Source organism: Thunnus maccoyii, chromosome 12 (assembly GCF_910596095.1).
Source record: "Thunnus maccoyii chromosome 12, fThuMac1.1, whole genome shotgun sequence".
NCBI lineage: Eukaryota > Metazoa > Chordata > Actinopteri > Scombriformes > Scombridae > Thunnus > Thunnus maccoyii.
Genome location: NC_056544.1, coordinates 29616642 through 29644193, shown reverse-complemented (window position 1 = coordinate 29644193; position 27552 = coordinate 29616642). Strand labels below are relative to the sequence as shown.

General features: G+C 38.5%; 2 protein-coding genes across 5 annotated transcripts in view; one reads left to right on the top strand and one right to left on the bottom strand.

Moving 5' to 3' along the window:
- The window catches only part of oc90 (otoconin 90), a 28526-nt gene extending 27875 nt beyond the window's left edge, over nucleotides 1–651 (top strand). Inside the window, exon 20 of the mRNA XM_042429473.1 lies at nucleotides 10–651. Coding sequence (XP_042285407.1) covers nucleotides 10–334 — 325 coding nt within the window. The 3' untranslated portion in view covers nucleotides 335–651. The remainder of the gene's footprint in view (nucleotides 1–9) is intronic.
- A 3496-nt stretch (nucleotides 652–4147) lies between these two features.
- The window catches only part of efr3a (EFR3 homolog A (S. cerevisiae)), a 145711-nt gene continuing 122306 nt past the window's right edge, over nucleotides 4148–27552 (bottom strand). For all 4 annotated transcript variants that reach the window (XM_042429470.1, XM_042429472.1, XM_042429471.1 and 1 more), the window contains 10 exons: nucleotides 26588–26663; nucleotides 22142–22303; nucleotides 17637–17768; nucleotides 17194–17261; nucleotides 15200–15327; nucleotides 11502–11587; nucleotides 10641–10689; nucleotides 9971–10074; nucleotides 9795–9844; nucleotides 4148–9077 (listed from right to left, as the gene is read on the bottom strand). In XM_042429470.1, the coding sequence (XP_042285404.1) occupies nucleotides 8972–9077; nucleotides 9795–9844; nucleotides 9971–10074; nucleotides 10641–10689; nucleotides 11502–11587; nucleotides 15200–15327; nucleotides 17194–17261; nucleotides 17637–17768; nucleotides 22142–22303; nucleotides 26588–26663 (961 nt within the window). In that variant the 3' untranslated portion in view covers nucleotides 4148–8971. The remainder of the gene's footprint in view (nucleotides 9078–9794; nucleotides 9845–9970; nucleotides 10075–10640; nucleotides 10690–11501; nucleotides 11588–15199; nucleotides 15328–17193; nucleotides 17262–17636; nucleotides 17769–22141; nucleotides 22304–26587; nucleotides 26664–27552) is intronic.

Genomic DNA, 27552 nt, shown 5'->3' with positions numbered 1-27552 from the left:
TGTGTTTAGTGATGAAAGCTCTGACCTGAAGGACGAAGAGAAGAAAGAACCTCCGGCCGGATCACCTGCTGACCCGACACGTCCTCCTCTTCCTCCTCCTCCTCCTCCTGATCTTCCTCCTCTCTCCAGCGAGGAGAGCAGAGAGGCGCCGACACACAGCGAAGTTCAAACCCACAACCAGAGACCAGCGAGTGCAGGTCAGAGCCAAGATCACCGACCGGCCGGGACACCAGAGGCCAAAGGTGAAGAGGAGGAGGAGGAAGAGGAGGAGGAGGAGGAAGGGGGAGGAGAGGAAGAGGAAGAAGGGGGAGGAGAGGAAGAGGAGGGAAACTAGAGGAGAATGTATGAAATGCTGCTTTTCAGTGGAAGCTTTGGGGCGTCGCTGTTTAAACGAGTCATAATTTATAGAAATAAAAAAAAAAATCAAATATTTACTTTGATTTTCTTTATAAATTTGTGAACCAGAAACATTTTATAGAAACACATCAAGAGAAGAGAAAGTGAGAGAAGTGACTGATGGAGCTGCAGTGATTAATTGATGAGTCAATCTGCAACAATTATGATAATCAATGAAGTGTTTCAATCATTTTTCAACACGTTCCAGCTTCTTAAATGTGAATATCTTTGAATATTTTTGGCTTTTGGACTGTTTGTCAGACAAAACAAGACAATAATAATAAAAACATCAGAACTCAATAGTTTTGATAGAAACATTTTATTTTATTCTCTTGAACATTAATCTCGATGCACAATTTACTATTAAATAAGCGGCTTTGTAATAAAGCTGCGAGGCTCGACTGCAGCCCAGGTTCCAGGTTTAACAGTTTAACCCTCAGACTCCATGTAGAAATTAGTTTTTTCTTTTTGTTTCACATATTTTGTCAGAAGAGTCGATTCTGTCGCTGTTTTTAAAGGTTGAAATGATTCCTGCTTTATTTCTGAAGTAGAAGTTTAGAAACCTGAATCGAGTAGTCGGTTAGTCGATCGATGGGAAATAGATCAATATTGTTTTTGATAAAGTGTTAATTATCATTTATGAAGCAAAAATGTCAAATACACTCTGATTCCAGCTTAAAAATGTGAGAATCTGCTGTTTTTTCTCTGTTTTATGATTATAAACTGGATATTTTCAGTTTGCATTTCACCGACTAAACTTAATCATCTCAACTCAAAGGTCCACTTACAGATGTTTTTTTGTGCTTTTTAACCTCATCTCACAGTCTTCATCAGCAAATTGAAAATGCAAAAAAAAAAAGTTTGTGACTCAAATCAATACATTAATTAATAATAAAATAATAATAATTAGTCTTTTATCTTCCAGAGAGAAGAAAACAGGCGACATGCAAACGAGCTAAACTGTGTTGCTGTTTTTTCAGATTTTATCATTTAAGATTAAATATTTTCTGACTGAAGCAGCGACTGATTAATCAAACAACCAAAATAATATAAAAGATCAAACTGTAGAAAATACAAACTGCTGTCAAACTTCAACTGTATTTGTTTATATCGACTGTCTTTGTAACAGTAAAACTTTTGCTCTTAAGTCATATCCGACCTCGTATCCTGAACCTGCGGCGGCGGCGAGCCTCGGCGCCGTCTAGTGGTTAAACAAAGCCGAACTTTAACAGTTTGGAAACAAGTCCGTCACTGTGAAGGCTGAACACGAACATAAAGACCTTTGATTCTCTAAAACTGGCACAAGAAATACAAACGATTTGCATCACAAACATGAAAATCATCATCAGAAGTTCTGTTTTTTTTGTTTTGTTTTGTTGTTTTTCTGCATTCAGCTGTAAAAAAACAAGAAGAAAAAAAAAAACGTCCATCTTGAGACGTGAAGTAAAGACGATGTTTGAAGTGTTGTGTAATAAGGCAGGTCAGTAATTCAACTGTTTCTTCACTTTTCTTGGTTTTAGGAAGATTTTAAGACTTGATACTGACTTCAATCACTCCTTCAGATGGACGTTTTTTTTTTTTATTGTTTTTTTACAGTTTCACACAATTATTCTTGAATACAACATTTCAAAAACTGAACATCGGAGAAAAATACCTCTAAATGATCCATTTTGTACCAAACATTAATCTGTGCTGATTGATATCTGTTATAGTACCAGGTACATAGTGATCAAAGTGCAAACACAACGTCATATTTCTACTGTAACGTCTATTAACTGTTCAGCATTTATTCTAACATGTGCTGATAACGTCTGCTGCCGCTATGAAATATAATATAGATTTATCAAAAGTAGCAGAGATGACTCGTTCACAGACTGATTGATTCCTGCGTTAAGCTTTACATCGTTTATCAGATCATTTAATCTAATTTAAACATAATAAATCAGATTTACGCTCCTCGTTTCTCGCTGAGCTCGAGTATTAAAACCACTGAGAGATTCCACAAATCAAGTCGTTACATTATGAGGAAAAAAAACGTAATAATTCAAGAATAAAGTCGTAATATTGCGAGAATAAAGGAGAAATATTTAGAGTACGTTGCTTCGAGTGCAAAATGACTTAATTATGACTTAATTCTGTTAATCTCAGGGTGTTTTTTTGTCCATCAGAGGCTCCGGTACTCCGTTATACTGTCAACACCTGAGCTGATGGAGCGACAACGTTTACAGAACGTTTACAGAACGTTTACAGAACGTTCAGAAGAAATTACAGCTGGAAAGATTCAGGTCCAGATTCACTGTGTGCAACTATGTGCAGAAATTCAAACTGGTTTAATTTAATTATTTTTCTTAAAGGGTGACGTCGTGAAAATCAGCTGATTGGACGACATTTACATCCAGATTTAAAGATTTAAATGATCTCGTTTGAACTTCTAACGAGTTGTTTTATTTCTGCTTCCCGTCATTTAGAATAAACGAACATTAAACATCGTCCAGGGAGCCAAATTAAGGCGTTTAAATACAAAATCTGAGTTTAGAAAACAGGAAGTTCACCAAACCACGTTCTACAGGTGAAAACTAGTGAATTAAACTTTATTACGTGTCAAAAAGTGATTACGATGTGCAAAATCGGAGAGCGTGAGATCTAAAAATGACGGGAAATAATATTTTAATAGTCTGAAGGTCGACCTGACAGATATCAGGACGGTCTGTTGTCACATATTAATCTGTAATGAAGACGAGGGTTTTTATCACAGATCAGAAATCACTTTTAAAGGGACGTGAAGGCACCAGAGTGTCAGTGCTGGTGGGTTTAAATTAAAGCATTGAAGCATTTTTGCATTAAAGGTACAAAGAAAAGCTGATTCTGGATTCTGTTTTTTAAAGTTTATCGAACTTTTTTTGGAGACATTTCAGTCTTTTGACCTTCATCATCAAGTTACATTTATTAGAATTTTACTTAATGAAAGTAAAAGATGATGTGCAGGAACTTTTACACCTGACTGTTGTTAAAAGGTTTGTTTCTGCTGAAAAACTCTGAACAGGAATAAAACTTTAACCACAAGATCTGAGTGAATCTGGAACTGAATCTTCTGGATCTGAAATATCTTGAACTTTGCTGAAATCTATTGATTGCACTGATTTACTTCTCTGTATGTAAAAATAACTGACATCATCTGACTATAGATAAGACTTTTCATTATATTTTTCATTAATAATTGAAATGAATAAACTGTGTTCCTCAAAAAAACAACAACTGTGAGACCGAAGAACTGCACAATCCCGTTGAAACCCTGAACCGTTGATTTTCTCGGTAAACAACAACAAAAAAAAAATTGAAATAAAATTTTTTAAAAAAAGAAAGAAATCAGCATTCGTCTTCATCTTGATAAATGTGATCAACAAGAATAAATCACCCGAATCTCTAAAATCTCTACCAGGCAACAAGTTAACGATACATACGATGCATAAAATGTACAAAAATATATGATATACTGCTCTAATGACACATTCATAGAGGAAGTTATTCCAGCCACATCTAAAGCAAAACGATTCATCGCACTGTTCACTTATTAAAACCTTATTTTTCTCCAAATAATTGTCACTTTTATAAATCGGTGTGCTGGCTCATTTCTCATCTGTTTGAAGAAAAATATGATTTTAGGATCCAGTCGATAAAATAACTCGTTTAGATGGATTTTTATTTATTTCAGCATATATTCCCATAGCCCCCCCCCCTCCCCTCCCTCCTCCTCCTCCTCCTCCACCTCCCCCAGGAGTGGTGATATTAAGATATCATGCAGTTACGTGATATAATGCATGTTTTTAAAGTACAGCTATGATACTATATTATGATATTAAAATCATACGAGTCTGCGTTTAAAGCTAAGACGTTACGCATCACGGATATGCACAGAAGATAATACTTCAGTGGAGGATTGGGGTTTTAATGCATCTGAGAGAAACAAAAATTCTTTCATTCATTCAGGCTTCTCTGCTCATAATTTTGTCTTTTTTAGTTTCAAATCCTGGACATTAACTCTTTAAAAAAAACAAAAGGAGAAGAGACTCTAACAGGAAACTCTGGCTGCATCTTCACCTGCTGTCAACATGTGATCTGTATCTGGATGATTATATCTGATCATGTTGTCATTAGATCCTAATTAAAGACGGCTGACGTGTAAAAATGAATAAAAATTGGCGAGACTCTGGTCAAAGGAACGAGGGAGCTCTACGATGTGCAGCAAACACTTTGGCTACTTTTTTTTTTACATTTTTGTGCCACTAGATGAACTTTGAGGTGAGTTTGCTGTTTCAGGTCAAGAATGAAGCTGAAACTCAACTTTAAAAGGCTGAAACAAGCGTCTCAACAGGAGAACTTGAGATATTTGTGCAGCTGTTTCTTCAACTTTTAACAATGTTTTTTTTTTTTTTAAAGTACTCGAATCAAACACTCAAACAGCCTGATTGACACGATGCTGTTGATGCTTTAAGATTTAGACGATGTAGCGTTCGCTCTCTGAACCGCTGCATCTACATTTCCATGACAACCGGTTAAGCTGCAGGTGAAGATCATGTGATATAAGTGAGAGTTTTGGCTTCTTATTAATACTGTAAGAGACGCTTGTTAGCACCACTGCTGGCTCGACCCTGGTCTGATACGTTGTAGTGTTGAGTCTCCAGAAGCTTCAGAGAGCGGGAAGAGGCGGATCACATGACCTTTTTAACCATTTGAGGTGGATATTTAAACCCGGCTGAGGCGCTCTGATTGTAATGTTCTCCGTGTACATTTGAGTTTCTTTCCTCTAATAACATTTCCAGATAAAGATCACGTTGTAACAGCAGGTGGAAACCGGCTCAGACGCTGCTCAGCTGTCAGACAGACTAATTACCAGCCGGAGTTTATCAGGCTCATGTTGTTGATTTCAAACACAGTTCAACTTCATCAACCTTCAACAACTTCTAACATACGAAACCATCTGAAAAACGTACACGACCAAACACAAAACAGCCACCAAATCTGCACTTTCTTCTTCGTCTCTTTCATTCAGTTTTCCATCTTATTTCGTCTCCATTCAGCATCTAAATCTGTACGACTCCGAGGTTCAACAGGAACAGATCTGGTCTCAAACAAACTGAACCGAACAACAGTTTCTCTCCTATCTCGTCATGTGATTTAATTTAATCTACTCTCTCAAAGAAAACCAATCTTTTCTGAGAGAAAAGAAACGTTGACCTTCAACCTCGAGTGGAGCAGCGGCGGCGGCGGCATGCTCGGACCAAACAGCAGCAGCAGCAGCAGCAGGTATCTGCCTCCAACTGGAGGGATTTTTCTTCCTACACTGAGCTCAGATCAGAGGAAATACTGATAACCATCTGTTATTACAGATCACAGCTGCAGCTCCGCCTGATATGAATGACCTCATTTCAAAAACGCCTCTTGTAACCCTTCTGGAAACAAAACACGGCCTCGTGGTAAAGGTTGAAAAAGCACAGATGATTAAATCCTTCAAATATGTGAGTGATTTGTATCTCAATGGCTGAAGAGGCTCGATGTGAACACATTTAACAGGCAGGTTGACTTTTGTGAGACGAGGAATCAGCTGCTGCTGGTCTCTTGTTTTGGACTGAAACGCTCCATATGGCTCCTCGCAGGACGCCGGCTCCGACAACGTTCAGCTCTCTGAGATTAAGACATTTTAGAAAACAGGAAACAGGAGGAGGGAACGACTTCTGTCTTTGGCAACAAAATGTGTTTTGATTTCCTAGAAGCTGCCGACAGAGCCGCGAAGAGTTTAAGCTGCAGAGACGCACGCGGCGATCGTACCGACTGTGTACAGAGCGGAGTCATCTAATCCGACTCCACGGGAAGCTCCAGGTTTTACAGTCGATGTCAGAAACAGAGTTTTGAAGCCAAAAAGCTACAGTTAGTCTGTGCAACGACGTGTATGAGTCATTCAGTATCACAGCTACAGAGTGCTTATATATTCAATTTTAACAACATGTATGTAGCGTCGCGTTTGGATGATTTATAAATGTGTCCACTAGAGGGCAGATCCAGACTGAATTATCCTGTTAAAACTAGAATATATCTGAATTGCCGCCAACATCTTATTAATTAATTAAAGTCTTGTGTTTGCCTGCTGATTCTTGTTTCTGCAGGTTGTTTGAAACAATCGATCAATTACAGCTCAGCAGGCGGATTAAATGGGGACATTATGATGGTGCAAAGCTAGCTAGCGACCTAGCTAGCTAGGTCACGATCAACCCTGACCCAACCCTCGTTTTTCAACAGGTAAACTAACCAATAAATGATAACATGGCCACACAGGAGGAGGTTACTATAGTGTGATATGTGTGAGTAATTGCAAACTTTCCACTTTTTCACCATTATTGTTTAGATTTGCTGTAATTTCTGAGGACACGTACGACAAACGAACGCCGGATATGTGGGTCAAACATCATGCACATGAGTGTGTAGTTAAAAGCGAATATATAAACACTCTTATATCGCCTCGCTGTATAAAATCTTCCCCTTGCATGCCGTTCACGTCCCTGAAGAGGTTTAATATTGCAGTTTACAGTTTTTAGTTTTAATGGGTTTTTTTTTAAATCTCTCCCTATGAGCCACATTTCTGTCAACCAGTCTAGTTTTGAGGAAGATCTTCTGACGTTTATTGACACAGTGGGTCTGAATATTTAATCCAAATTACGTTGGAAGTTGTAAATTCCTGACTGGATGATTGCAACCTCAGTATGTTCTTGGAAAACTTAAGGAAAAATTGGGAAATAAACACCGACTGCTGTTGTCAACAGAGTTAAAGTTGTTCAATGATGAACTTTATAAACACGCGACTCTGAAAACCTTCGTTTCAGACCCGAGTTTTTCGTCGTTCCACTTCCAAACTTCTGAACACATCATCTAAAGCAAACACACGACCGCCAACCACGACTGAGCCGTTTCTACTAGAGTCTCTTCTCCAGGCGGTTTATGACCAGGTATTTAAAATTAAAAAGTATTGCTATCATTTCATCCCCCCAGCTGTACACTTAACTGGCTGTTGAAGTCATTTCTGACACTTAATTTCCTCTAAATAGTGAAAACTGAACAGACTGAATAGTCGTGCAGCAGTTAAGCCTAAAACTAATCTGTCTTCTACCACAGATGAAACTGTTTCAGTTTGTCTGGCAGCTAAAATATTGTACATTTCTACTAGTTTGTGTTGCCTACTGATCGACATGAGAACAAATACTTGTTAAGGAGGCAGAAGCTCTGAAGACGAAGCATCGCAAGCTAAAACTAGCTTCAAAATTTAAACCTGAAAGTAGTTTTAGATATTCCTACGAGAGTCGTCTGTGATTCGGACGACGGCATAAAGTGTGAAGCTTTGGCTAAACCGGAGATGATGTTGGACTGGATCAGAGTCATGCTGGGAAGCACAACATGTGTGTTATCTGTAGAGTGGAAGCTGTTCATGTTCTTTTTTTGTTTGTTTGTTCTTGGTGACTCATAAGTTCTGTTTAGTTTCAGGGATTGGTTTTTTTGTTGAGAGTCAGGAAACAAAGTGCAGCAAAACAGTTCATTGAGGGCTGGTAGTGTTAGTAGTCTGGTTTAATGACCAATAAAGTATTTAAAGATGAGAGTATTTCAAGATAAAGTAAATGTGTTCCCACTTTGAAAGATCTCTGTTTTGTTCTCTTTGGCGACACCGTGTGGCGATACGCGGTAACTGCAGGTTTGTTGTTCTTTTGCGTGAATAACAATTTTATTGCACTTACAGTAATGTGACGAGTGTCGTTGTTCACCTGGTTGACTCTCCTCTGCTCCGCTGTGTTTGCAGCACACACGCACACACAACACAAGAGAGCAGCGGCGAGGATGCAGCGCGACCATAAACGACAGCAAAACGCAGCAGAGACTGTTTATTAATGTTATTTATTTGTTATGTGCACTCGTTTCATTTCAAGCTTGGTGTGAGAGTCTCCTGCTGTCGTTTACGGCCGCGCTGCTTCGTCTCCTCCTCTCCTCTGCTGTGAGGAGCAGCAGCGAGGGGGCGGGGCTTACACACGGCGCAGCACAGGAGAGACGCTTACTGTACAGGCAATAAAAGCTCCACCAGTAAACAAAAAGCCAATAACAGTAAGCTTTAAAAAAAAAACACAGCTTCAAACACAAGCGATTTGTGTGTGAAGCAGCTGATTTTAATGCGTGGCGGGAATGTCACCACAGACACCCGGTTTGTAATAATCATAATACTGCAAATGTAAGTCATCATAGTGTTACCTCATTTAGTGATAGATATTTATTTAAATGAAAATCTTCAGAGATCTTCAGGATTTCCTCTTTAAATAATCATTTTTCTCAGGAAGTTTTTGGACATTTTAACTCTTTACGGGAAAATGACTGTTTTGCTGCCCGTCTGTGTTCCTGCTCGGCTCCCTGATACCGACTCAGAGGTTTGAAAGGTGGAAACATGAGTGCAGATTATAAAGTGCTTTCTCAGCATTTTTAATTCTGCATTTTGTGTTTCAGCTGTTCAGTGGATATGTGTGGATGTGTGTGTGTGTGTGTGTGTTCAGTAGACACACAAGTCTGGAAACTTCATCTCGTAGACGGGGACGGACTGGTGCTGGGTGTGTCCCGCTGAGATGGAAACCACTCCGGACGGACTGGGCGGAGGTCTGGTGGGTGGAGAGGAGGAGAGAAGAAGAGTAATCACGTCACAGTTTACAGGACACAAAACAGCTCATGTAGCAGCTACCAAATGTTACTTTTTGACTAAAAATAAACTTTTATGCATATTATAATGACCAAGCGGCAACCTCCGGGGCTGCAGTTCCTTGAATGACTACTTGAGGCTCCAAAAGCGAGTCAATCCCCATAGACCCCCATGTTAAAATGCCCAACTTTACAGCAGAAATAAACATGTTTACAGCCTGGTACAATAAACGGTTTTGGTCTCTGTAGCTAATTTCGTCTTTCATGACAACTGTACGGGGGGTGAATTTTTTTATAACTCACCCGTTTAAATTTTATTAAGCTGTAAAGTTCTGCATAATGAAGGACATGGCTGCTTTGAGTGACAGGTCCGCCAGCCGCTAGGTGGCTTGTTTCAGCCATTTGGCCCGCCTCTTTGCCCATTTTTGATTGGCTGGGAGTTAGGCAGCGTCACGCACTGCCAAGATGTCGACGGACGGAGCGGCTCACTTTGAGCTTCAAAACCGCTCTTCAGAAACCAACGAGTGACGTCACGGTAACTACGTCCATATTTTTATAAAGTCTATGGTAATGACTCGTTATGATTTAGACATTTTACACATTGTGCAAAAACAAAAATTCAAATAATCATCAAATAATTTGAACGCTACTTGTAACTTAGTTGGCTGTTAGTGACTTACCGAATCGTGAGTTCAAAGATTTGTGCCAGCCGGTCGTGTAACATGTTCGCCTGGAGAAACACAACGTTCAAAGTGAGCAAGAGTTAATAAATCATATTAATCTAAAGGTTAATTGCTGAGCTTCACTCTCTTTAACGACACCAGGTTTATTTTTCCTTCCTTTTATGTCCTCTCACCTTGGACTCGCAGTGGGCGGCGATCTCCTCAAACGGAGCTTTCTGGAATTTCTCCATCACCTGACGCCTCTTCTCCCTCTCCTGCTCCTCCAGACCAGTGGTATCTGCAAACCAGTCAGAGTTACACCTCCACTTCTCATTTTAAAACACCCACATTCAGACGGTTACAAAATCAGACTGCTGTTACCTTCAGATAAATAACTTTGGCTCAAGTCCTTATAAAGACCAATAAAAGTTTTTAAACTGACTTCCTGTCTGTCAAAGAAGTGATTTTAAAATACTGCAGCTGGTTTATGAAGCATTACAGCAAATTACATTTCTGATCTGCTGCTATGTTATGAGGCGACAGACCACTCAGAGTGTCTGGGACAAGTCTCAAAGCTTCTCTGTTTGCCTTCGGTTAAAGTAATTCTGGGACGATTTATTCATATCTCACATTGAACACTGATTTTTACATTTAATGTGGATCTTTTGAGTTTTTTCGGCTGCTTTTCTGGGAGGTAAAAGTACAGAGGAAGGTGAGGAGAGACTTAAAATAAAAGTTTACAGTCGCAAAAACTTTGAAGTCCAACTGATTCAGATAGTTACGTTCTCACATACAGCTCCTCCAGGTAATGTCTAGATAAGTTCAGGGTCGCACTGCGTGTGTGAAAGGGACTTCTGATCTTACCGATGGCCTTCTTCAGGGTCTCAAACGTGATCTCCTCAGCCAGCTGCGACTGCAGAGATAAAAACACACACAAGGATCAAACATTTTCCAGAACATGTGATTTCTGCTGTAAATCATGACGAGCTTTACTACAACTATTGAGAAAACAGAAGTTCAGCTATAAACTAATGTGGTTATAATTAACTTCTTTTGGTTATATTGACAGAATAAAAAAGGTGGAACTCAACAGAGAAGTACCTGGACGGTATACAGCATGCATACGAGTGTTTAGGTGCATTTTGGATTGAATAAGTTAATAATGATCTTTATGAGATGAAGTATTGAGTGAATACTTGGTTCCCTGCAGCAGTGAACTAACAAACACTGCAGCACTTTACAAAAAAAGTCTCTGAGGTCTGTTTCATTTTCACAGTGTTCAGGAGAAGGATGTGTTTCCTCTGTACGAGCGCTGCAGCTGCTGGAGACACAACGGTTTCCTCCCCTCGTACTCCATCACACACACACACACACACACACACACACACACACACACACACACACACACACACACACACACACACACAGCTGTTTCTACTACAAACACTGAAGCAGTGATGTTGGTCTTTAACTTCATTCTTCTCATGCAGTCAGAAGATGCTTCAAGAGGAATGCAGCTTCACTCTTATATCTCACATAGCAGTTCAGAGCATTGGAGTAGGAGCCTAAAGCAGAGCCACTCTTTCTATTTATTGAATTGAGAATCAGTTTCCCAAAGATTCCCGCCCCTACAGGAAGGCTACATCAGTATTGTTCCTGGTAGAGAACCTTTCAAAATCATAAATATATAGAAATATCTTGGGTAACAGTGTGTTTAAAACTGACCTTGTCTGGGAGGCTGTTGGACAGGATGTCCACTTGGAGAGAGATTGTGTCCACAAAACTCTTCCTCCTGGTCAGGCGGTCTTCATCTACAGGACGAGAGACATTTAGAAAACAGGTTAGACCTTTATGAACCGCGACACACATCTCAGAGTTTATCAGCAGCATAAAGAAGTCAGAATAATAATTTTATAAAGGTCATAAGGGTCATTTTAACAGCCTGTATGAGGACGTCTTGTTTAGTCCTTGGAGGCTACTTGATAACAGCAGTGACATCTCTACTCTCACGCACCAAACTCCATTTTCCAAAACAGCCAGATTTAGATTCTATTTTCATGTAAAACTTAGTTTAATACCACGAGGAACAACATCCATCTGATCACGGAGAGCGATAAACTTCCTCGAGTACCTCGTCCCCGAGGACGCCCGCCTCGACTCGGCCGCCTCAAACACATCTGTATTCATCCGCACTGCACCGGTGAGAATAAAAACCTCAACTCGAGAGCGTCAAGGTCACCCGATAAGAATCAGCATAGTAACAGATGAGATGAGGTGTGTAAACAGACAAAACACTTGATAATTGTTGTTTGCGTGAGTCAGAGTGACCTTTGTTGTGCACTTTGAACAGGTGTGACTCAGCAGCCGGTCTGAAGGCGCCAATGAGGAAACTGATCTGAATAGACAAGAGGTGAGAGACCCAGAGAGATGTGAGGTTTCATTTCTATTATTAGTTTGGCATTTGGCTCACATTATTATCTGGGAATGTACCAAAATAATCCTGAATATTAGGATCATTGACATAAGAAGAAACCAGCAGCACGGATCAGAAAAGTCAATAAAGAGAAGTTAACTTTTGTTTTGCTTCCTGGAAACAAAGTCAGAAAGCATCATGGAGGTTTACTGAAGGCTGTATATGTATGTTTGTCAGTTTGATAACATGATAAAGGCTTTAAGCTGATTTATTTCCAAATGGAGCTTACTGTGACACACAATATTATATACCTGCCAATGTTCACGTTCATTACACAACCCCTTAACATAAACATTTTTGATAAGGTTCTCTTAAATTGAGTAATACTCGTCTCTACTCTGTATTTGGCTTAAACCCAACAGACCCGATCTGTGACTGTGCTGTTAATTAGCCCCTTAATTGACATGCTTTGGTCCCGTCCATCGTTACGTGGTTTCTGGTCTGAAACATGTGAACAAAACATGCCAAACAACAGCAACATCCAACCAGTTCCATTCCAGCCAGGGACCTTTGTTGCATGTCATACCATCTCTCTCTCTCTCGTCTACGTCTTCGCTGTCCAATAAAGGCAAAAATGCCAAAAAACAACCTTTAAGTTTTTAAACTTATACAGTCTAAATAGAGGTCATCTGTCCCTCCAACCAACTCCCTATGGATTAAAGACACCTTTCATTATGCAGCTCTTGAATGTATCAGATTTATTTTAAAAGGCACCTTTACAAAAGCTGGCGACTCTTTTTTTACTTGAGAGATGAGAACTTCAGAAACACTTGTAGTATGAAGAACAACTTTATTAGTTGACCGACGCATTTCGGCTCGTGGCCTTCATCAGGGTCATCATAAAACACATTACAAACAACATTTAAATAAAGGAAGTTGGGTAAAAAAAAAAAAGTTAAATAAAATATAAAAGGCAACCAATCATATACATCCAGACACATATCAGCCAATGGGGCGTCTACAGAGATGGATATATCTTTGGATATATGGTCATGTGACTTCAGGCCAATCGTTGTCCAAGAACGGACATGGGTGACGCCATATTTGGTCCATTAACTAGAAAGGTTCAACTAGGGGATGGTACTCGGGTTTTTGTTAATCCAAAAATGTGCCTATTAGATACATTAGGAACACTTTGATTAGGATAATAACAATAATAATAATAATAATAATAATAGTAATAGTAAAGATAAAAAGCTTTATAAAGTGCTGTGTATAGAGAGAGCAGAACCTTCCCACCTTTACCAGGCCGCTGACCGCACCTGCTTGTACACCTGTTCATTATGTAACTGCTATAAGTTATACATATATATATATATATTATACCTGCACATTTAAACCAACAGTCTGTCTGATCCCCTCAAAGTTACTCTGCTGGACGATGCTTTACTAGGTTGGTGAATTTGTCTTTTTATTATTTTTATCCCCGCCCTCCCGCATGTGTACTAATTATGTTTACTCATACCTGTGAATGGGCTTGTTTTACTGATCATTTAGTTTAATTGTTCATGTTATGAAGACTAGAGACCACTTTGTAGAAGCTGATGAGATCCAAATAAAGAATAAAGCAGCTGCATTGAGCTCTAACAGATGTTACGCACCAAATGGCAGGTTGTTGACAAGGTTTTCTTATTTATTCTCTGATGGATTAATAATGACTACAAATAACTTCCTACATTAAAAGCACTAAACAACAACAAAAACAGACTATTACAATATTCATAGTCTACATATTTATCTACATGTAGTACTTGTACTCACCGTTAACGTGTCCAAAAGCAATGCAAGCAAAACAGTTGTAAAAATGATCAAACCATTCAGTTTCAGCTACACACAGTACTTATCAATAGGAATTATGACTAGAACAATTAAATCTCTAAAATCGGTGGACAGACTGACGTCAGGGTTTCTGGATCTACATTTCAACACCACCGGTACCAACCAAACTAACTAACTACTACGGCAGGAGATCAGGTTCACAGTTTCTATGCTCGCTGGTTACCTCTGGAGCTCTGCTTGCACCTGTGGAGGATTTTTCCTACTGTGTAAAGCACTGATGTTTACATGAAAGCACGACAGAGGAAAGAAAACAGAAGCACAGTGTTTGTTAAACTACAGACAGATTTCTCATCCTGTTAGTTCTTTGATTCAGTGAAAAAAGGAAAACAAATTGTTGTCCAGATTTTCTAATAACTCTCAGATCCTCAGAAAGATCAAATAATAACGACCTTAAATCTAGACTCAAAAAAAGGAAGAAGCTGAATCTTGAGGATGAATTATTATTGGAGGGGAAACTTTTTTTTGTACAAACATGAAACCTTACAGACGTTCATGTTGTTCCGAGATGAAATATTCTTTTATACTGCGAGCGAAGACGACAGCGACTGTGACAACGTTCGGGTTTAATAAAGCTGATCACACAATGGGTTTTTAAAAAGTTTTATTTTCTGTTCACTGAACGATTCCTTAAGCTGTTAATCCTTCAAAGCCTGAGCAGTTAAATCTTTACAGAGTGCCGCTAGTTCTTCAGGGCACCGACGGCTCCAAACGCAGCGAAACAGAAATGTTAAAACACTGCACCAAAGGACAACAATCTCCATGTTAAATCCCTCAATCTGACTCCTCTCTTAACCTCTTAAACTCTTTTTGGCTTTAATCTTTCTTTAAGTTTCTTACATTTGAAAGAAAAACAGCTGAACCATTCCATCAAATATCATAACTATCATATCTGTTTTCATGGTTTCTTAGGAAACTTTGGGATCCGATGGACATTGGATTTGGATTTTTTTCCTGTTGTTTAATGTCTTAAACTTTAAAGATGCAAAACAACAATTCAAGTTCCACTTGTTTCAACTGTTGAAATTAGTAGAAATATACAGATTCTCTGCTTCATCTTTAAAATCCTGTCAGATGTTTTAACTTCATTTGGAGAAGCTGAAGCTGGTCGTACCTGTGACCTGGGGAACGTAGGGGATGGAAAGTCTCTCTGCGTTGTATCCTGGTCCGGCCAGACACTCCGCCATGTCGGCCGTCTGGAAGTACAGCGGTCTGTCCTCCTTGTCCAAAGATTCAGGGACTCTGGGAGGGTGAGAGGGAAAAACTAAGACAGCCATCCAATTCCTTTAACAAATTCTTCTCCAGTAAAACGTATTCAGATGGTTTGGTGGCGAATTTTGATTGAATAACGCAGAGCTGAGCTAACTGTGACGCTCTCAAAGTCCAAATTTAGTATTTTAAACCGCTGTATCTTTCTCTGTATAGGGTGATATCACAAAAGGGGCTTTAAAATCAAAAAATAGACGCTGGTTCTTCTAATCTGATTATCAGGTTTTATCAGCAAATGTTTGGGGATTTTGGAGCTGGAGGTGGAAGGACTGCAGGGTTCGTTCACACTGAGCATGTTTGGATCTTTATTAAACCGTTTAGCGTCTCTGTTTTTGGTTCAACACTGGTGCTGCCACATAACAAAACCAATATACTGGAAAACTTGCCCCAGGTGTGACAAAAGAAAAGAAAATGCACAATATGGCCAGAAGTGACAAACCTGTTCACATACTTTTGTGTATTTTTGGTCCGAGGCTTCTAATGAGGGGAAATCTTGATGCTACAGCATAAAATATTCCTGATATTCCTAATATTTTGTTCTTGTGGCCATAAACCTGAAGTAAACAATGAAAACTTAACCTGCTACTGAACCTCAGACTGCAGCTTCCCAGAAAGGTTTCAGACTGTGGTTGTATTGAGTTGTATTGAGTGATTGTTAATATGTGTACAGGGAGTGAATTTTAAGTAGGATGGACCTGAAAGAGATCCGGATGAATGATGGTTAAAAAAAAACAAAAAACAAAACAAGAAGAAGAAGAATTTGAGGGTTTAACAGACTTAACATCCCTGTCATTCTAAAAATCTTGCCTTTGGCTTTGAGCTTTCATGTTTTTATGAGTTTCTTTCTTCTTAATTTAAGAACTAAGTCTCCAAAAATCTCACCTCAGGCTTAACACACAAGCACCAGTGAATATCTCCTTCAGATCTGAGATATTTTTATAAAATATTTAAATAGTTCTTTTCACAGGCAGGACTACAATACACACTACAATAGTGGAATGAGAGCAACTCTGATCTCAACTAGTGAACATTTGGAATAAAGACCTCTCACAAACACGACTCAGAGGCAAAACAAAAAAGAAAAAATAAATGTCTGTGTAGTTTTTAGCAGCAGGAATAAGATACATGCCATAATTTATGATGTATTTATGTTGAATTTATTTATTTATTATATATCTATATTTTACTCAAAATAACTAGTAACTAAAGCTCTCAAATAAATGTAGTGGATTAAAAAGTAAAAAATTATTCCCTCTGAAATGAAGCGGACTGGACATACAGTATAAAATCTCAAAATTGTACTTTATGCTTAAATACAACTTATATAGATATTTGTACTCGAGAAAATGTAATTAGCTAATCTTCACTACTGATAATTGGATCCAATGTTTAAAAAAATAGTGTTTACTGGAGCTTTAATGTAAAATTTGAGTATGTTCTTTGTGCTTTAAAGGGGAACTCTTGTGTACTTCCAGGTATTCTATGTGTAAAAAGTAGTAGAAATCGTATCCCATTAATTTCTATGAAAATTGTTCAGTGGTGCATGAAGACCAAAAAAGTCTGCCATGTTTTTCAGTTTACTTTGTTACAAGACTATGAAAACCAGCAGGGCATGATGTTTTTTTAGGTTTGTAGTTAGTCGTGGCCTTACAGGATTACATTCTGTTATCTGAAGTGTCCTGTTACCCTAAAACATTCGCCTGGTCCATTATTTTCTACAAATGAATCTCTTCAAATCTGCCTTAAACAAGCAACACTGTTTTATGTCTCAAAAGCAGTTCTCTCTGTCTGAGAAGTAGTTGGAGAAGAAGTTAAATCCAATGAATTAAGGACACTTACGGACACTTGTCCCTGAAGATGTGCTCTGGGAGAAGGTACGGAGCGTCCAGGTTCCTCAACTCGATCACCTAAAGGTCCAATATGAAGGTAGAGTGGCAGAGAACAAAAATAAATGGCAAATATAATACAATAGTACACATTTTTCACTGTACATCTCCTACTTAATTAAAGGAGAATGACAGTAACTGTACAGCTGAATCTCTGGGTTTAGTAGCCAAATACAGCAGTGCATCATCGGCATATTGATAGACTGAAAGTATTCAGTCTACAATTTATTTGATAAAGAAAGAGCACGTTCCAAAGTGGTCTCTAACATCTTTCAAGGGTTCAAGAATAATGAAGCTTCCTTGACACTTAAAATGACCCCATCAACAGACCTTCGGTGTGTTAAAAGAGGACATTTTGTTACATGACAGTAAAGCATGAATGAGTCGATGACATACCTTGCTGACATGTTGACAGAAAGGCGGGTTGGCGATCATCTGGCTAAGGAAGTTAAGATATGCTGCCACTAACGCCATGATGCCACAGCGAATGAAAATCGGCATGTTCTCCTCGTTGGCCAGAGCCATGTCCTAGAAAAAACACAGTCACACATCAGAAAAAAATGCACCACATTCACAATAAGAAACCATTGTATGCACTCTAATAAAGATTATGTTTTTGAGAGTGAAATTTTATCCTTTAACTGCCTATACTTTGTATTATTGGAGAGTAATATCATTTTGGGTCCATTGGAAACAATGAAAAACATGGCCACAAAGTGCTTTTTTGTCCAATATCTCAAAAATGATAAATGTTAACAACATTAAATTTGGTACACCGGGTCTCTACATGATTTGCATCAGCCTATTATAAAATGGCACCAATAGCGCCATCTTATGGCCAGTTATAGATTTGAAGTTTTTGGCAAATAATTCTTGAACCCTGAGGCGTAGAAAAAAATTCTGTAGGATCAATATGAAAATTTCATAAAGTGGTCACACCCATTTCTGCCTACTAGATATTCAGCCCTTTTTTTGGTAAAACACATTTTTCACTTCCTATTCTCCGTATATCATTTAATGTTCACCATCCTGGACACAACAGGGACATCCAAAATCCCAAATTTCCAAAATTCCTTACCATTTTCCAACAATTGGCTATCAAAGTCGAGTATGTGGGATCGATGGGAATAAATGGCTATAACTCTTTCAAGTTCCATTTCAACCACTATTAGGTTACATGTACACATACAGTAAAACCACCAAGCAAACCTCTAAAATTCCATGCAATTTCACATCTAGGAGGCGCTACGGTAAACGTAAATATTCATATTACTGTATCATGTCTTTAAATTACAGACATGAAACTTGATGCACAGATACCCCCTCTCCATCTGTTCCACATATTGACACAGGTGATCAAGAAGTTTGTTTCGTTTACACTGTAAATATGGATGATTTTAATCAGTTTAATTAAATTTAATTAAAGAGTTTCTTGGCAACACTTTGACTTGAAACTTCACAGCTGTATTTAATTCTGGTCCTCCCAGTACTTCCAGCTCACTGTTGATGTTTTGCAACTCAACTATGAACTGTGTTGAGTTTCAAAACATTAACAGTGAACTGGGAGGACATTTTCTGACAAGGGGGAGCAGAGACAAAAGTTTTTTAAAAAGTATGTGCTATTTAAGCCTTTGTAGAATCTACAAATAAAGCAAGCTAATTGTTTACCTGTATAATAAAACTTGGGTTAAAGAAAGAAGTGTGTAAACAAAGCAGACTAGATGATTAGATATTTAAATGTGAGAGTGCAACGCTATTAACTCCACATTATTTCCCATCATGACCCCGGAAACACATTACAAGCAGTGAAGACAAGCAGCACCATCATATTCAGTGCTTCCGTGCTTGCTGTGTCATCCCGGGGTCATTACCACGACAACGACCTTTTCACTGACAGCGTGAGAACACAATCAAACAGCAGATGCTACCGCTGAGGACCCAGAGGCAATCTTCCTGAGCTCTGTAGACCTTGTAGTTCAGATTTGATGAGTATCGTAACGCCGGTGACACAGTCGCACACACACAGATGACACCTTACTGATTAAAAACCGTATCACATGCATTTCCATATGGTTGTTTACATCCTAAAATGTCAATGCAATGTAATTTATGTTGGAACAAGACTAACAGTACATTCACATATACGGATGCAAAGTAGTCAGCAGTCTCTGGCCTCTCATGAATTAGTAGTTGTGTGTGTGTGTGTGTTGCATTGTGCATGTAAATTACAGCCTCTGCCATGACTGGACGGTTGTTTTCTGACATGGGTGCCATACTAATGAACCAACAATGTCGTTTGTTTTCACTGTTGTGCATTTTTTAAGCTCGTTAGCTGTAGAGAAGCCGGGGGTCGTGAAGATCAGCTTTTCCAAGAAAGTACGATCGAAGAAAGAACGAATTAAAAAGTCAACCTCATGGTGGCGCTGGAGGAAAGGGTTACCTTCTGAGGAACATGAATGTCTGTACAAGACTTCATAGCAATCCATAATAGTTGTTGTGGTCCAAAATGGTGGACTGAGTGACAGACATCTCTAGAGTTATGTTGCTAGCATGGCTAAAACCCAAAACTGCATTGAATACAGGGATTTGTAAATATAAATGTGCTATTGGCAACATTTAATGAGCATAAACATGATGTGAGGAAAAATTCAGATTTATGGGCATAAAGATGGAGGGAACAGACAGGTTGTCGCTCCAGAGAGAAGCTTTTTGAATTGATTGATTGTTGAATACTCCAACATATTTTAATTGAGGGTTTTTCCTTGAAATTTTTTTTTTGGAAAGATCCACCAGAGGACTAAAGACTCTTTTCAATTGATTGTTTATTTTCTTGTGCTGCTACTGTGACTTGTTTTCAAGGGCTTTTTCTTCCTGATCTCATTGCCTGTTTATTATTATGCCAGATGTATCTTGTCAACTAATCAGTCTGATGCCTTTGTGTTTCCACCACCTGCATGTGGTTTATTATCTAATAATTAGCAAGCTGAGGGAGCATTAAATAATATTTTCTGCAGGCTTTGTCAGTTTGTCTTATGGCCTTATTTAATAAGTTTAGATCACAGAAACGCCAATCAGACAAAGAATATAAGAAAAGAAAAACAACATAAATGAAATTTTTAAAAAAGACAAAGACAGAGAACAAAAATATAACAATAACGACAATAACCAAAGTAATGTTATGTATTGTTTTTGAAGTTGTAGCACCTGTACATGACCCAGGAAAGACACGGCATGGCTTTCATTTCTTTTCCTACATTTAGTTTGGTGAGAGAACAAAAATGCAGACAAGTTGTATCAACATCAGAAAAGAAAGAATATATACAGTAAATAAATACCTACATTTATGTTTATCATGATACCAGTCAAATGATAAAGTACTAGTTGATCCTCTGGAGGATACATGTATGAATCATCTGAAAACATCTGATGTTTTCTAGACTTTTACTCTCAGTTATAAGACTCTAAAGGGTTAAAGATACCCGGTGAGAGTACACATACTACTACAAATGTGTGTGTGTGTGTGTGTTTGCCTCTTGTCTACAACGCCGTGACATTCAGAAATGATAAGATCTCAGCGTGATACATAAACAAACAAGCAGCTGGTGTGTGCGGCGTTGGTCGGAGCGTGTGTGTGTGTGTGTGTGTGCAGACCGTTTTTTCACACCTCTCTTCTTTCTGTCTCACATGTTGAAGGTTTTATCGGACCGAAGTCGTCTAACGACATTAAGGACTCGACCCGCTGACGACGACAGCACAGCTACTCATCAACGACGGCTAACGGACGCTTGTGACACCGTGAATACACGCAAACATCACAACGAGGATACTCTTACATAAGTTCAGTTTGTGCTTCTGCTGCTTCTTAATTACTTTCCATCTTTTCCTGTTTATTTCTTCATTTATATAAGTTCCTATAATAAAACTGTAAATAGCTGCTCTTCTTTCCCAAGACTCATATTCATTAACTTTTAGCTTTTATGTATTCTGCACCTTCTGCAACTTGATTTAAAATTGAAATATTTGGTTCTTCTTCAAGAATTTAAATCGCTGCAGCACAATCTGTTTGTGCTTTTTAGGGATCATTTAGATCTTAATGTTTTGGTTTATCTTGACAGCTACTGGGTTGTTTTTTTTTTAAGAGATTTTAAATTGTCTACAGGATGTGATATTTTATGAGTGCGGTGTTGTCATTGTGATGTATTTTTTGAGATGTATTTGTGTTTTATCTGTTTTATTGTTGTTGCTGCTTATCTTAGTCAGAGTGCTCCTTGAAAAGAACATTTGTAATCCATTTTCTTCTTCTTCTGTCTTCTTTCTGTTTGTCAAATCTTTCCCTGAATACATTTTACTGCTAATAACTTGTTTCGTTTGACTTTTTTCTCCCCATTAGAATAATGTGAATGCAGGACTTGTAGTACTTGTAGTTGTGGTGTTTCTACTTTCACAGAAGCAAATGACTGTTTCCACTCACTGATTAATTCACAATGTCCTCCTCTGTTTATGATTTCTTTAGAGCTTCAGTGTGTTCTTTTTGTCTGATTACAATTTTATATTGTTTATACCTCATAACTTTGGAGGCGTCCTGGTATAAAACCCTCTGGTTGAATCACCTCCTCTCTCTTTCTCTCTTTTCCTTTCTGCATCTCTGAACTGGTTAATAAAGGTAAAACACCAAGAAACTGAGCAGTGAAAGAGGTTTTCCTCGCTGTAATCATTCCTCCTGTTCATACTGGATGTTAAAAGATCCTTCAAATGTGCTTTCAATGGAAGTGATGGAGGCCAAGGTCATTATGAAGGGTGATGGTCGGTATGAAGAGGAGGAATGATTACAGCAAGAAAAACATGTTTCACTCTTCATTTGGGCTCCTGACTGTTGGTTTAAGATCAGCGAACGAGGTTACCTGCAGAGCGATGGCGAGCCGGATGAGGTCGATGACCACTTCCTCGTTGGCCAGCTCGATGGTCATAATGGCCAGAGTGGTGAAGAGCAGCTCGAAGTTTTTATGGACGTTATCTTCCTCTTTGCAGCCCAGATAGATGTGACGATAGAGCTGCTGGCCATGCTGGAGGAAGAAGAGGAGACAGAGGGAAGGAAACAAATACGGATTGTTACTAAGGAGCTATTGTACATCTCACAAATCAATTAAAAAAATAAACAAACAAGGTTGATGTGCCGAAACAGCTGATTAAGACCCTGCTTTCCTTTAACTGAGTCTTCTGATGGTTTGAAGTCAACTGAAAGTAGTTATTGTTTGTGTGACGCTGCAGTCAGACCTGCCTTCATCATCATCAGCTATGATCTTCTAGTCGCAGCTTCAAGCAGCTCCCTCAGAGATGGAGGCGTTGAACGTGACCCCCCCCCCCGCCCCCCATGAATGACCCAGATAAAATTCTTCCAGCGGTGAGAGATGGAGACCCTACCGACCGGAGCCACCGTCTCACTGTCTTCATTCAAACTCTCGGCTTGATTGATTTTCTCAGGTGTGTCTCATCAGCAAGGTGGTGATTAGTTTTGTTCCTCTGCTCACCTGCATGTCCCGACTATGAATTCTGCTGGATGTGCAGCTGAAGACGGTGCATTTATAACCAAAACTAACAACGTGTTAGTCAATAATTCTGATTTCTCTTCCTGTCTGCGGCTCTCAGCTCCAAGATAAATTAACTAAACTTAAATATTTGTCGACAACCTTTTTTTTCCTCAATAAAAACAAGAACTATGACAAAATGTTTTATGTTTTTCATCAACAAATAAAACGAGCTGCAGCGTCTGTGGATTTACATTCACTGTAGCTGCTGATTAGTAAAAATCTCCTCCAGCAGTCAATCATCATGTCTCTTGTTCAGGAGCCGATTTAGGCCCCGATCAGACAGAGTGAAGCTTTTTGCTCGCTGAGTTTTTGCCTTGCTGAGCGCTTCATGTTTTTCCTGCTCAAACGTTACAGATTTATGGACTAAATTCATCTACAAACCTCTGAGAATAAAACAAGAAGCAGCAAGAAAACAGCTGATAAACTGTGAAAACATGCAGGCAGCACAGCAACGCTCACATTATCATTAGAGCAGAGTCACACAAACACCATGTGTGTGTGTGTCAACAAGGAAACCTTTTACGCTAACCTGTAACCATGGTAACTGTACACAACTAAGATAAGATGGCGACAGCTGGAACCTCAAAAATGCTTAGAAGACATAAAAATTAAAGGTGCACGATGAAAACAAGACTAGAACATCTTTAGGTTTTGTTGATTAAAACTAACAGAAATCAAATGGCAACAATTTGACTGAAACTAATTTTCATCAGAAGACTAAATTAGGTGCCAAAATTAACACCTCACAAATATATAGTTTCATTTTTATCTTTTCAGTAATTTCCTAAAACAACTGCAGTTTTTAACAAACAGGAGGAAACGGTGCATTAGTTGGGGACTATTTTCAGCAGCGGATGAATCCACATTTGGTGCTCTAGTGAGTGTTTCTGGCAGCAGGACGGTGTGTGTGTGTGTGTGTGTGTGTGTGTGTGTGTGTGTGTGTGTGTGTGTGTGTGTGTGTGTGTGTGTGTGTGTGTGTGTGTGTTCATGGTGATGAAGGAACATGTCAGTCAGTGCAGCGATGTGTCTCACTGATGTGATTTTAATAGTTTTTGGACAATAAGGCACCGAGGAAGAAGATTTATCACAAAACTTGTTAGTAAATCAATGAATTGTTCCTCAGATTTATCTTTTTTTTTTTAAATATATTTTCCATTTTTCTACTTTTTTGTCTTGGTAACATCGTGGAACTAAATTAGATCTGAAACTATTGGTTTAATAATAAATTAGGCATCAACAGAAAAATAATTGGCAACTATTTTGATCATTAAATTAAAAATAAACTAACAGACAAACTTTCTCCAGTTATTCTCTTTGCTGCTTTTCTTTGTCTTCTGTGATAATAAACCTGATTATATTTTGGGTTTCAGGATGTTTCGGATGCATTATTTTTATTTTACATTTTAAAAAGAAAAACAGTTTAATTGAGAAAATAATCAGCAGATTAATAATGAAAATAACTGTCAGCCCTGTTACTGACTGTATAACACTTCCAACAGCTCCGCTCCTCATCATATAAATGAAAATGTTACGGTGCTATAAAATGCAAATGAAAATGCCACAGTGGCGTCCGCTGAAAAGATTAATCTCATTCACTCTGAATCAGCCTAAAAATAACCGGCCGCGTCGCAGCTCCTCCTCTTCATCAGATGAAATAAAGACGCAGGTTGTCGGGTCGTTTGCTTTGTTGCATTCATGAGCTCGACGACGTGGAGTCTGATGGAAAGTGAAGGCCGCTGATTTCTATTCACCGCTTAATGAATTCAATCAGACGCCATTAATGACCTCTGACAGCCGATGAGAATTAATAACAGACGGGCCGGAGGACTGAACGCTGCTGGCGGCGATGATGTCGTGTCGGTTTCCAGCTCCGCGACTGTTCTTTCAGGTGTTTGACGTGCAGGTAAAAGGTCACAGTTTAGGTGTGATGATTCACAGGTGAACAACTTAAACTGGGGGACGTTTTTTTTGGAAATGTCATGTGCTGTCAGGGTCAATAAATTCTGTGACCTCATTGGACGAGGATGTTGAAGCTTGTAAATGCAAAGAGTACTCCACCGATTTAGCACTGCCCTCCTTTAACACTGTCGGACCATCGATGTATTATAAGAGCTGGATACCAGACTAAAAATGGCGTCCATTCAGTCCTATAGGAATTGCTCGCCTGGTGCATACGCCAAAAAAAGTTTCTAGCTTCCGCCTTGTGTGGCCCACTGAATATGTGCAGTAGTGTTTCCCCGCTGGCCCCACCCATGAGCTCCCGCTCGGCCCACAGACTTTACATTGTGATGATGTCACAGATTTTTAAATCGCTTTTCTCGGCTTGAGGAAAGTTTAACAAACATAAAACCTCCATGGATCAAAAATTTATAATAGAAAGATTCATAATAGACGTTGTTTGCAGTTCGACGCGTCCTGTCAACAGTTTTACAGGCGTCTCTTTTACACTGGTGGTCTATGGGGAAAATCCTTTTTGGGCCGCAGAAGGATTTTTCGCTGCAATACCAGTGACAGTAACCAGAGTGGCCACTGGGAAAAACTGGCTGCAGGGCTGAGCTGCGGCGCCCCATCCAGCTCTTATTATACATCCATGTGTCGGACTTGTCATTTTTACTCCTCGCGTTTTTCTTCTTTGTCACAAGCAGATGCCTACATTACCCACAATGCACAGCTGTCACAGTTCTGCTGTGTTATGCTAGTAGCGGCTAACGTAGCCTGCAGCTGCGAGCCTCCAGCAGAGACGAGGAGGTCTGATAACTTCACTTCTCTCTGACTCCGCATCACCAGATCTTTTTTCATTTTTCAAACTTGTAGTCTTCAACCCCGACGGACGACAGATCACTTCAGATAATTTATCAGATTTCACAGCAGCAGCTCCGCTTTTATACTCCTTTTATCACAGAGAACACCTGGAAACTCACACTGAGGTGGAAAATCACTGGAGTTCTCCTTTAAATAAGAAAAATAAAACATTTTCTCCCGACAACAGCAACATGATATCTGTTAGTCACATAAATGCCCCAAAAAACAATTAAGCATCTAAAGAAACTGATCTTCTCTGTTTGGGAATAAGTTCCTCACAGTTCAGAGCAGAAACACAGAAAATAAATAAGAATCAACTTCAGACATTAACATTAAATTAGACCTGAAAGCTCTTTTACAGATGAAGTAAATAGTTAAATCTTATATTAAAAGCTCCAATAATTAATATTTTATGTAAACTTTGGATCCAATTTCCAGCGATGAAGATGAAGTATCTCCAGTAGTTTTATTATTATACGTACAATATTGACTTTCCTCAATTACAACCCTTTTAAACTTCTTTATACATCCTCTCATCAACATTTCAGAGAGAATTGTACTTTTTATTCTACTATATTTATGAGCTTTAGTTATATTGAATAACATAATATAATTGTTGAAAACTACTTACAAACACCTGAAAACAGCCTTTGATGTGTAAAATCAGTCGACTTCCCCTTTAAAATGTGAGTTTTGCTGTTATTTTTACGTTTTGTTGCAGTCTTGAGACATTTTTCTGACAGAAACCTGCAGTTGATTCATTTCTTCCTACTGTGATTAAGATTATTTTCTTTTTTTACTCATAATTTTTGTTTCTGTTGTAAACATGTAAAAGAGTCACAATGTGTTTCTAAATTAAAAGAGCAGTTTGAGACTTTTCAATGAATGTTTTGATATTCTTTGATGCTTTAATCCACAGTAACTTCTGTAAATAATAATTAATAATAATAAATCTACCTTTTTCATAAATGCGACGTCCTGCTTGGAAATCTTCTCTCTTTTAATCTTCAGTGCTGCGACGTTGGGAATGATTCTGTATCAAAGACAAAAACACTAAATCATAAATCAGTCCAGTCAACAAAAAGGAAACAAAAGAATCATTAACAGTCTTCTGCAGGGCGTCTACAGTTTGTTTACATGTGAAACTGGTTCCTAATTAACTAAAACTATAGTCTGTATCTTACTAGTGCAGGTGTCAAATTAGCAATATTAAAATTATTACAACCGACTGAACCACGTGTAAATCATTCTGAACATTTTCCTACCACCAAAAAAATAATTTACTGTCATAACAAGACATGATATGACAATAACATGTTTAATGATCAACTATGTTTTCCCTGAAATATGTAATTAATCTGAAATAAAGGTTCAAGTTTCTTCTTCATTTTAAGCCATTAAACTTAGTTCTGTGTTGTTTATATGAATTTACCTGATAATATCTTTATAGACTATAATGTGCAACACTGACTGATAGTGAGATAAATACTATTCAGCTGTTTATGTTTTCTGTATCTGTGCTTCTGCTCTGCATCTTCTAGTTAGTGTCAAACAAAGCAGCTCAATGTGGTTTTATTCAGTCTATGTTTCTATTAACATTCATATCTTCATGTATTTATTGTCTTGTATCATGAGTCTCTGTGTTGCATGTTTTAAGGATGTTTTTTATTAATATTATATATGTTCCGCATCAGTAACTTTGTCATTTCAATCTCATTCTCATATTCTGTTTTTAGGGTGAATCTGTAACGTCTGTCCAGAGACTACAGATGAAAAATAGCCTCTTGGCTAACGTAATGTTTATTAATGTGCACTGTCCCTGTTAAATAAACAAATAAATAAATAAACTTGTTGGATCTAATTTATGGACTTTGCCTTCTTTGCATGTCTGATTTTTTAAAACCTTTTTATTGTTTTAATTC